This window comes from Rhinopithecus roxellana, chromosome 13 (genome assembly GCF_007565055.1).
Source record: "Rhinopithecus roxellana isolate Shanxi Qingling chromosome 13, ASM756505v1, whole genome shotgun sequence".
Classification (NCBI taxonomy): domain Eukaryota; kingdom Metazoa; phylum Chordata; class Mammalia; order Primates; family Cercopithecidae; genus Rhinopithecus; species Rhinopithecus roxellana.
The window spans coordinates 38,465,030-38,477,192 of record NC_044561.1 but is presented as its reverse complement, the minus strand read 5'-3'; the positions used below and the strand labels follow the sequence as shown (position 1 = coordinate 38,477,192).

The following is a 12,163-nucleotide window of genomic DNA, read 5'->3' as shown; positions in this document are numbered from 1 at the left end:
TCCTTTTATTTTAAAAGATAAGGTTTAAATATACATAACCTCTACATAATGTCTAATATGGTACATGTCGATCGACTGTTTCGCTAATTTTGTTTTTAAAGCTTTGTAAAAGCTCCTTCTAGCACTTTATTATAACTTGGTACAACTTTGCGAAGGGAAATTTGGCAGTACCAACACATTTAAATGAGTATGCCCTGTGCCCCAAAGATCCCCCTTCTAACTATACTTTATTCCTAAGTGCTCAAGGGTATTTACAGAAAGACATTCTTCAAAATAATTCTTTTTCTTAGTTACTGCCTTACAAGAGAATTAAATCAATTTAATTTTATAAATACAGACTGTAACACTACGCAGATTTTAAAAACACTGACGTAAAGCTGTACACTAACTTAGAAGCATGCTCATGATACACTGCTGAGTGAAAAACGCAACTCTCGGGGCAGTATGGACAGATGCAAATACTTATAATGTGCATAGCAACAGTCTAAAAGAACATGCAACACACACTGGTAGTAGCGAATACTCATACTACAAGTGAAGTATTCACTATCTGAAATTTTTTTCCTCCAATAGGCAATCAAAAAATATCTCCATGTTTCCTGGAAAGTCTGACTCATCTACAAATTGCAAACCATTTAAATGTTAAAATGTATCATTTAAAAAAATATTTAAGTAGTTATTTTGGATATAATCATGTTTAACTTACTCAGTTGTCTCTTAGTATATCATTCCCTCAAAATTTAAACTGTTATAGCCAACTAGATGTCTTAACTGGGAAGACTGGACGTCTTCCTATATTAGCTGGCCACAGCTATTTCAGCAAATGAGATGTTTTCTGGGTCAAAATAAAATTGACAATTTTTAGTAAATAATAGATTGAGGAAAAAGCTATTGTTATCAGGGATTATGCCAATTTAGAAATAGCCTATAATATTGCTTACTGGCTTTTAGAGATTCAAGAATAGTTTTTCTAAAGGATATAATAAAACTATAATTTAAATGTTTTTTTTAAAAACTGATATTATACTTTAGTCAGTGATAGTCTCTTAAACCAAGCTGAACTATTATTGAAACTATAGTCTCCAGCAAATCTAGAAAAACGGTAACGGGAATCACGGGCAATCAAATTTGCCACAGTAGTGGAGATTAGAAACTGCTAAATATATAGAACATCACAAATCATTATACTCCCTAGGCTGGAAGAAAAAACCTAGGCAGAACATTTACATTGCAACATAGGGGCATTCAGAGTATGAAACTAATATAAAAAGATGGAGGACAAATATAAGATACTTTAAATAAACCATAAAATTTTGATTATGTGTAGAATAAAAAATTTTTAAAGGCTGGGAATATGTGAGAAAGATTACCAATAAACCATAGTGTATTTCAGCTACTCTGACAATATAAAAAAAGTACCATCCCTGCCCCACTACTCCAGTCATCCTTTTATTTAACAGCAAATAGATTGGATTTTAAGAGTTTGCTTTCTTATTTCACTGTGGGATATTGCTAAAGTCCCAGTCTTTAGAGATCTGTTTCCCAATCAATAAAATAAGCTGAATTTAAACATTCTTATTTAGAGGTTTATATCAGAATTAGTTGTGCAGCTCTTGTGCCCATATACCACATCCCTATGCTACACTCTGCTTTGATAACTTTGAAGTCTGGCTATTCTCTACTGAGAATCACTGAAATAGATGATCTATGATGTAGAGAGGAAGGCTATTTCAAATACGTCTCTTCCTCTTAACAGGAAAAGCATATTTTTGTTTGTTTATGTATGTGCGGGAAAGAGGAAAAAATGAGTATGCATCTGAAACAGGAAAGGGTTAACTGCATCTTTAAGAAAAAAAAAATTAAAATTTAGATAAAAGCAATTTATTCTCAAAAACACAAGAACAAAGTCTCCTTTTAGCTAAACACAGAGACATCGTATCACTTAATATTTATTAAGCACCTATTCAGTATAAAGACCTCAGAAACTTGTTTGATAAGTACCAAAACATTTCATTCATTCATTCAATAAATATTATGTATGCAGCCACCATACTACCACTAGGGATATAGTAATGAATGACACAGATAAAGCCCCTGCCCACATTCATGGAGCTTAACAGGTAGACAACTATCAGCAATTGCTTAACAATGACTGACTGGAGAAGCACATGGTATGTCCTTCGCTTACTATTACAGTGCCAAAACTCCCTGACAGATGAATGCACAGATGAATGCCTACACAGATGCAGCTACAGAGATGGATAAAGAAACAGAGATGGGTGGAGAAAGAAACTAGTTGAGGTAGACATATAAGTTAACAATATTTTATAAAAATTATTTCTTCCTTGAGAAGGGAAGCTCTTCCATCTGACCTTATGCAATCACATAGCAATTTTACAAGAAAAGGAATCTGGGCGTTGTGGACAAATTCCAGTAACAGTTGATATAAGTAGCATATATCTGTTTTAAAATCCACTGTAATATCAGGATTTTTTCTTCTTCTTCTTTTTTTTTTTTTTTTTTTTGAGACGGAGTCTTGCTCTGTCGCCCAGGCTGGAGTGCAGTGGCCGGATCTCAGCTCACTGCAACCTCCGCCTCCCGGGTTCACACCATTCTCCTGCCTCAGCCTCCCGAGTAGCTGGGACCACAGGCGCCCGCCACCTCGCCCAGCTAATTTTTTGTATTTTTAGTAGAGACGGGGTTTCACCGTGTAGCCAGGATGGTCTTGATCTCCTGACCTCGTGATCCGCCCGTCTCGGCCTCCCAAAGTGCTGGGATTACAGGCTTGAGCCACCGCACCCGGCCTGGGATTTTTCTTCTTCTTTAAATATATCCAAGAACTAGCATGCTGCTAATGGCTGGTACCTTGATTGAAAGGTCTAAAAAGACTGAAAAATGTCCTAGAAAGACTCTAACTGAAAATTCTGAGATAAATTATTTAAGTGAGAATTTAACATAGATTATAGGCCATATTGCCTGGGCAGGTTTCCTGAATGTCTAAATTACCAATTAAATCCAAATATACTCTCTGAGTATTCTCTCTCAATTATTAGGTAGCTCTATAATTAGAACCTTACATTGTGCTTTATGGCATTGTAAGAAAGACCTAGGGAAGAAAGTGGACAATGAAAACGTTAAACTCACCTCTTGGCCTGATTTTCCTGAATTCTCTGAATGTAAAGACTCAATTTCTCCTTCAATCATCGCAGCTTCTAGGCACTCATGCAGATCTTTGAATCCATTGACCTGAAGTGGGTACTGACCAAACATTTCAGTGTTTTCAAATTTTTTACCTATAAGAAGGGAGAAAATAATCCTCAATATGGCCTTCTGGCTACTAAAATTAAGAGTGCATAAGGATTCTCAGCTGAACCTGAAAATTGTAACACTGATTTCATTCCTGAGAAGTGTTAGTATAATTTTCCTGTTGATTTATACACATGTGCAAATGTACATTTATACCCAGCCACAGATATTACACATCCATATATATTTAATTAAATACACACATATGTATGTATATTTTTTCTCACAAGAAGCATTTTCTAAGGGCAAGATATCATACTGAACACTGGGAATATATACAGCAGTGAACAAGAGAGATATAGTCCCTGAGCTGAGAAAATTCTCAGCCTCATTTGAAAAACATTATATCCATTAACTTCAAGTATATTTATAAACAAATAATTATTATTACAACTGTTATAAAAAGAAAGTTGTGATGAGACACAGTGCTGTGAGAGGTATAAAAATGGGAGCTTAGTCTTGGGGGTGGTGGGGAGAGTAGGGAAGACTTTCATGGCAAAGGACATTTAAGCTCAGACTTGAATAATGAGTGGGAGTTAGTCATGCCAGAGTACTGGGGGATTATAGCGTATTCTTGGCCATGGAACAGCATGATGAAGACTTTAAGGCAGTAAGGAAGCTGATATGTTTAGGAACTAACAGAAGATTACTGTAGCTTGGGGAATCAAGGGAGAGATCACAATGAAAAGTCAGGCAGGGAGTTATAATCTACAAGGTCTTGTGCTCCTATTAAGAATTTTTTTTTCCACACCACATTCTGCATATGGTTTGGCTGTGTCCCCACTCAAATCTCATCTTAAATTGTAGCTCCCATAATTCTCCCGTATTGTGGGAGGGATTCAGCAGGAGATAACTGAATCATGGGGGCAGTTTCCTCCATACAGTTCTCGTGGTAGTGAGAAAACCTCATGAGATCTGATGGTTTTATAAGTGTTTTCCCCTTTGGCTTGGCTCTTGTTCTCTTCTCTTGTCTGCCACCAAGTGAGACATGCACCTTCACCTTCTGCCATGATTGTTAGGCCTCCCCAACCACGTGAAACTGTGAGTCCATTAAACCTCTTTCTTTGGCAAATTGCCTGGTCTCAGGTATGTCTTTATCAGCAGCATGAAAACTGAAACACCTTTAAAGTCCCTGTGTGAATTAGGTGGTCATCTGTTAAAAGACTATTGCAGAATCCATCCAGAAATAAAGGTAGCATGGATTAAGATTGTTAAAAGTAAAAATACACAAGAGATAATATATACATTTATACATATATACAAGGAGGAGCACCAACAGGACATGACTGAGGGGTTTGTAAGAAGGATAAGAGACAGATAAGAAGGAAAATATCAAGAATGACAGAATTCTGGCATGAACAACTAGATGATGATGATTACTATTTATTTTATTTTTTGAACAACTAGATGATGATGATGATGACTATTTATTTTATTTTTCGAGACAGAGCCTCACTCTGTCGCCCAGTCTGGAGCTCAGTGGTATGATCTCTGCTCATTGCAAACTCTGCCTCCTGAGTTCCAGCAATTCCTCTGCTTCAGCTGTCTCTAGTAGCTGGGATTACAGGCACCCACCACCACACCCGACTAATTTTTGCATTTTCAGTAGAGATGGATTTCACCATGTTGGCCAGGCTGGTCTCGAACTCCTGACCTCAAGTGATCCATCTGCCTCAGCCTCCCAAAGTGCTGGGATTACAGGCATTAACCATGCCTGTAATCTGCCATGCCTGGCAGATTATGGACTGAAAATGGCACCACTTAAGTAAGAACAGAGGATTTTTTTTTCTTTCTTTTTTTTTTTTTTTGAGACGGAGTCTCACTCTGTCGCCCGGGCTGGAGTGCAGTGGCCGGATCTCAGCTCACTGCAAGCTCCGCCTCCCGGGTTCACGCCATTCTCCTGCCTCAGCCTCCCAAGTAGCTGGGACTACAGGTGCCCGCCACCTCGCCCGGCTACTTTTTTTTGTATTTTTTAGTAGAGACGGGGTTTCACAGTGTTAGCCAGGATGGTCTCGATCTCCTGACCTCGTGATCCGCCCGTCTTGGCCTCCCAAACTGCTGGGATTACAGGCTTGAGTCACCGCGCCAGGCCGAGGATTTTTTTTTCTTTAGTTTTGAGGTAGCAGTGGAAATCATTGGTTCATTATGACCCATGAGATTTCAATTTGAGAAGAGAGTTGAATATGAGTCTATAACTAAGATTAATATTCTGGAATAAAGATAGGATTGCTGGCTTATTGACAGCAGGAAATTAAGGCAGTGAATGAGATGCCTAGGGGATGAGACAGGAAGAAGAAATGGGCCTAAATAAAGTCCTAAGTTTCTGCTACCTTTATATGCAAAAAGAGACTATAAATATAACTTTTCTTAGAAGTACTCACAGAGGCAGAAAATTGTATTTTTAGTAGAGACGGGGTTTCACCGTGTTAGCCAAGATGGTCTCGCTCTGCTGACCTTGTGATCAGCCCGCCTTGGCCTCCCAAAGTGCTGGGATTACACGCGTGAGCCACCACGCCCAGCCGACAAATTAAGTATTTTAATAACAATCAATTTTAGGAATCAATATAATACAGGTAGAAATGCTCCTGCAGGGTATTATAAACAGTCCCTGGTCACGACCTGATCAGACCTACTCGCTGTTATCAGATACAGTGTTCTACTTCAAATCAAATCAGAATGATTAAGATGAATAACCCAACATAAATGTACTATGTAAAATATTCTACTTCTATATATAAACATATATATTAACTCATATATATGTGTATATATATAACAACTTATATATAAGCTGTTACCATTTGAAACAAACAGAAATGTATGAACACTTCACTAAGACTTTTTAAAGGGTCAACATCTGAGTTCGTATCTGCCTTTTTCTGAATCCCAACCCACCTATGTTCAAACAAAACTTCAGGGAATCCACTACTTAAGGTCGTGAAGAAAAAACATTTTTTCAAATTTTACACTTTAGCTGATCTGGAAAAATGTAACTTTCAAAAGTTGATGCATTGGGTGATTTGAGAAAAACAATTTTTCAAGTTTATGATTTGGGACTAATATTATTACATGAAGTTACATTTAAAGAGAGTCTCCTCCCTTGTTAGGAAAACCAAACAGAAACTAGTTAGGCCACATTTTAAGAAACGGGTAATTAGCTTAAATGGAGTAGTATCACTCTTAACTGATTTTTCAAAAGATAGAGTATAATCTTTTCCTGAAAATTAATATCTACATTTAAAATCACTCAAAAAGTGAGAACTCTATACCACCCTGACTACGCTAAGTTGCTAAATTCAGCTTTCAACGTGAAAAAGAAAGTGAGCATCATAGCAAGCCCAGTATTTAACTCCAATATTATCTTCAAAGGCTCTCCCAACTGTCCCATTAATTTCTGATTCCAACGTAACAGTATCACAGAAGCCCTCTCACTGGAAAAAATATGAGGATAAAATAAAGTATCAATTGGTATGTGATAATGCACTCTACACATTCCTTTTCATTCATTCAACTCTGTGCCATATGCGAATAACAGTAGCAATCCAACAAAAATTACTAGACAGAATATATCAAAGTCCACTAAAATAATAGTAACTATCAAAACAAATGAACGAATGAATAATAATCTCTCTTCACTTGTAATAAAAAGTAAATGTGTAACTATACCTTCAAGTACTCCCACAGCTAGGAATCTTCCATAGAACAATTCTACCATGGGGTTCTTTGGCTTCTCTTCATCCCTAAAGAGTGTTAAAAAATATAAATGTGATTACAATTTTTGGACCTATAGAGAAAATATTAAAAGAACTACAGCATATGACAAGACAAAAACACATCTGTGGCTATCATGCACTTGCACGGAGCTCTGTTATTTACAGTGTCACCTTGTGCAAGGTACTTAAATTTATTCTCCCGTTTCTTCACCGTCAACTGAGGATAATGATGATAGCTGCACTCACAGGATTCTCGTAAGAGTTAAAATGAGCACCACCTGTATGAACTTGGAAGAGAAATTGACACGGTCTGTGCACAAAGTGCCTGCTCTTTCTATCATCATTATACATTTCAATCTCATACTCTGTATAGTGCATGTTTATGTGGACATGGGAAGGAAGAAAAGCCACTTTTAATCAGAATAGATTTCTACAAAATTTTGCTAAGTTATTTCCTGTATTTACACGGAAGAGTCCAAATAATCCAAAAACAACAACCTCACCAGGGAGGGAACAAGGTCCCAGTTTTTGACCCAGAGTAGCTAAAGAGCTACTCCATTCTTTTGTGAAGTTTCACACTGCTGGTAGAATTAGTCGTTTACATATTTTCCAAGTTATTTAATATAAAAATTCATTTTTTTCTTTTCTGTTTGAAGCAAACAAATTGATAATTTTAAACTGTCTTTTTATGGTTTGTGTGACCTAAAAAGACAAAGTTCATCTTGGCCTTACTATATAGAAATGCATTGTATCCACAGCTGTATACAGATTTTTCTGTATTAATTTGTGTTTATATTAATTGATTTGTTAAGTATTGTTTAAAAAGGGAGGGGATACCATCTCTCTTGATAAATAGGTCATCATTTAATCCTTAGAATAATGCTGATAAGTACTTCTCTTAATTCTTACAAGAACCCCAGTAGGTAGTGTAGTAGTCTTTAGTGCTACTGAAAAAAAATTCTGGTCCTTCACATTCAGGTACACGGTAAGATACACTGTCCTACTCACTTCTTAAAACTGTGATAAAATGTACATAACCCTTCAACTGCACAGTTTGGTAGTGTTAAGTAGATTCACACTGTTGTGTAACCAATCTCAGAATTCTTTTCCTCTTGCAAAACTGAAACTCTATATGCATTAAACAACTCCCCATCTCCCCCTCCCCCCAGCCTCTGGCAACCACCATTCTACTTTCTGTTGTTACGTGTTTGATAACTCTCAATATCTCACATAAGTGATTTATAGTATTTGTCCTTTTGTGACTGGCTTATTTCACTGGGCATAGTATCTTCAAGGGGTCATGTTACAGCATGTGTCAGAACTTCTGTGCTTTTCAGGATGAACAATATTCCACTGTACATATATATAGAACATTTTGTTTATCCATTCACCTATCAATGGACATTTGGTATACTTCCACCTTTTGGCTATTGTGAATAATGTTGCTATGAACACAGGTGTACAAATATCTCTTTGAAACCCTGCTTTCAATTCTTTTGGATAGACACCAAGAAGTAGAATTGCTGGATCATATGGTGATTATATTTTTAATCTTTTAAGAAACCCCCACACTGTTTTCCACAGCGGCTGTACCATTTTATATCCTCATCAACACGGCACAAGGGTTTCAGTTTCTCCACATCCTTGCCAACCCTTGTTATGTGCTTGGGGCACTGGGGGTTGGGGGGTTGTTTTTTCATAGCCACCATCCTCATTAGTGTGAGAAATTCCTACTCATATTGAAGTTAGGCCACATAGCTCTGTCCAACAAAATGTGAGCAGAAGTGATGTGTGTCACTTCTGGGCAGAAACTTGGAGACACAGTATAATTTTCACGGCCAGCAAGATTCCAGACACCTAGGTGACCTTGGGGCCCTGAGTGAACAGATGAACAGAGCCACTTGTTCACATGCACTACTACTTCATATCCCTGTCTTCATGCTTCTACATAAAAGGATTTTGTCACAATTCACATTCCTGACATCTTTCTCCACCGCAAATTCATTCCTTCTCATGAAAAGTGATTATTGAATCTAAGAAAAGGAACTGGGCATGTAAGACTAGCTCTTTCAGGGACCACTTTTTAGATTTTTTTGGTTAGATCATTATTTCTGCCTGCAAATTCCAAACAGCTTGTCAATAATACAGAAAATATTGGGATTCCCATAAGTCTGTCTTGATTTCTTATTTCTCCACTGACACTAAATACATGCTATCTAATGAATTCCTAAAACCCCACCGCTAAACTTCATGGTAACTTACGTCTCCTCTTCAGCTTTCATTTGGAAGGCATCTTCTAACCAATCTAATAATTTGTGTGTAAATTCACTCACATCTTGCTGTGAAAAGAAAAAAGCCTGTTGATATTTGAGCCTACTAAAAAAAAAATACTAGATGTTATAACATCAAACCTAGAGCCAGTTACTGAAATATACAATCACTAACTTCTTACAAAGATAACAAGTGAAATGTTTCACACAAAATGCAGGAAACTTTTATCATTTAACCAGGATATATTTGAAAAACCAAGCATTATACTGATAATCAATGATTGGGTTCACTTTAAAATACACACACACACACACACACACAAACACACACATACACACATCAAAAACCAAACTTACAAATGAGATTTTTTAAAAATAATCATTACTCACCACTCGAAGAGCTCTGTAATGAATCTTTATAAAATGAAGAAATATCTTATCAAACAGTTCTTTATTTTATAAAGAATTATTACTGGCTTCTCTCTTACAAGGAAGACTAGTCTCTTTCCACAATTCATTTTCTTAATTCAACTTACACACACAACTTTTCAAGCCATATCTACCTTTACTATCATTCAGAACCAGCTCATTTATCACCTTTCACCATTCCTTTGATCTTTACTCTTCCAACATAGAAAAACAGGAATAGGTTGTAGCAGTTGTGTTATCAACTACCATAATTCTTTCAATAACGTGAGTTAGAACATAGAAAATAATAAATAGAACATAAGGGAAAAAGCAATAAATCAACTCTACTAAGGCTGCTTAAAGACAGATGAATCAGTAGTAAGCAATTTGCCCTTATCAAAATAGCCCAAATATAAAACAAACTTACTATCACACATTTTTTCAGCCAGAAGTTTCTTAAAGAGCATGTAGGCCAACTTATTAACCTTAAAAAAGTGTTGAAACTAAAGTCTGAGAAGCTTAAGTAAATTGCTCCAAAGCTGTAAATAGAACTAAACGCAACACAAAAATCTAGCTGTAAACATTCACAATACCTATGGTGGGTTGAATAGTAGCCCGCAAAGATGTATGCCCACCTAGACCCTCAAAATGTGACACTATTTGGAATAATGATCTTTGTCAATATAATTAAGGTAAGTATCTTGAGATGAGATCAGCCTGGATTAGGGCTGGGACTAAATCCAACGGTGAGTGTTCTTACAAGAAACAGAAAACCAGAAGACAGACAGACACATGAGGGAAAGCCATATGAAGAGGGAGACAGGGATTGGAGCTATGCTGACTCAAGCCAAGGAACACCAACAGCCACCAGAATACAGTGGAAGCAAAGAAGGATTCTCCCCTAGAGCCACTGGAGGAAGTGGGGCCCTGACAACACCTTTATTCTAGACCTCTGCCCTCTAGAACTGTTGGAGAATAATCTTTTGTTTTTAACCACTCCATCTGTTGCAATTTGTTACAACTGTCCTCAGGAACTACTGTAACAACTTAAAACAACTTTTCATACTTTTGTATAACTTTAATTCACTTAAAGGTTGTATCTAACAAAAAATCAGAAGGTTTCCTAGCTATCACAATATTTTTCAGAAGTTAATCCCTATCTTCCTTAGAAATCAATCTAAAATTGACAATTATAAAATAAAAATTCTACCTGCATCCATCAAGAGAAAAAAAAAAATGAGGTCTTCACTGCTTTTTAGTTTTAAGCTGAAACAATTAAAGGTATGATTAAAACTGACAGTATCAATTGGGGCCAGGTGTGGTGGCTCATGTCTATAATCCTACCACTTTGGGAGGCCAAAGAGGGAGGACAGCTTGAGCCCAGGAGTTCAAGACCAGGCCTGGCAACATAGGGAGATCCTGTCTCTATAAAAATAAAACAAAATTATTTGCCAGGCACAGTGGCATGTGCCTGTGGTCTCAGCTACTTAGGAGACTGAGGCACGGGGAAGGCTTGAGCCCAGGAGGCTGATGCTGCAGTGAGCCATTTGTCATACCACTGTACGACACTGTAAGCCATTTGTCATACACCAGTATACCACTGTATGATACTGTATACCAGCCTGGGTGACAAAACAAAACTGTGTCTCCAAAAACACAAAAATGGAAAAGAAAAAGAAAAAACTAACAGTATCACATATCAAAGGGTATCCCAAAAGATTCTTGTGCACTTCAAAAGATGATATATTTGAAATATTTAGGAAGAAGATACAATGAAAATATAAATTCATTTTTTAAAAAATCATGATGCTTACATTTACAGATTCACTAAATTACTAGTGTAGACTTCAAATTCAAGTGGTTAGGGAACAGAAGAGAATCAAACTTATCAACCTTAATTGATATACATCCACCTTAAAAGTCCTCTAAAGAAAAAGAATCACTAATTTCAAAAGTTAGTCTACACTGCTAGTCTGAAGCAAAAGCATTTATATTGTGGCCTTAACAGCCAGTTGTATCCATTTCAACTCTAATTGAAAAGCCCACCTATGTACATATATGGCTCCAAATGAAGTCTATGCTGCCTCATCTTTAAAAGTGAAAAGATACCCCCAAAATCAGCATGAATCTCAAGAAAGAAAGAAAGAAAGAAAGAAAGAAAGAAAGAAAGAAAGAAAGAAGGAAGGAAGGAAGGAAGGAAGGAAGGAAGGAAGGAAGGAAGGAAGGAAGGAAGGAAGGAAGGAAGGAAGGAAGGAAGGAAGGAAGGAAGGAAGGAAGGAAGGAGGAAAGAAGGAAGGAAAGAGGAAAGAAGGAAGGAAGGAAGGAAGGAAGGAAGGAAGGAAGGAAGGAAGGAAGGAAGGAAGGAAGGAAGGAAGGACGGACGGACGGAGGGAGGGAGGGAGGGAGGGAGGGAGGGAGGGAGGGGAGGGGAGGGGAGGGGAGGGGAGGGGAGGGGAGGGAAGGGAA

At 37.2% G+C, this 12,163-nt stretch overlaps 1 protein-coding gene across 4 annotated transcripts in view; it reads right to left on the bottom strand.

The window, feature by feature from the left end:
• The window catches only part of USP25 (ubiquitin specific peptidase 25), a 144,878-nt gene that overhangs the window by 56,617 nt on the left and 76,098 nt on the right, over positions 1–12,163 (bottom strand). For all 4 annotated transcript variants that reach the window (XM_010376174.2, XM_030914944.1, XM_010376175.2 and 1 more), the window contains 3 exons: positions 9,282–9,358; positions 6,973–7,046; positions 3,145–3,293 (listed from right to left, as the gene is read on the bottom strand). In XM_010376174.2, the coding sequence (XP_010374476.1) occupies positions 3,145–3,293; positions 6,973–7,046; positions 9,282–9,358 (300 nt within the window). The remainder of the gene's footprint in view (positions 1–3,144; positions 3,294–6,972; positions 7,047–9,281; positions 9,359–12,163) is intronic.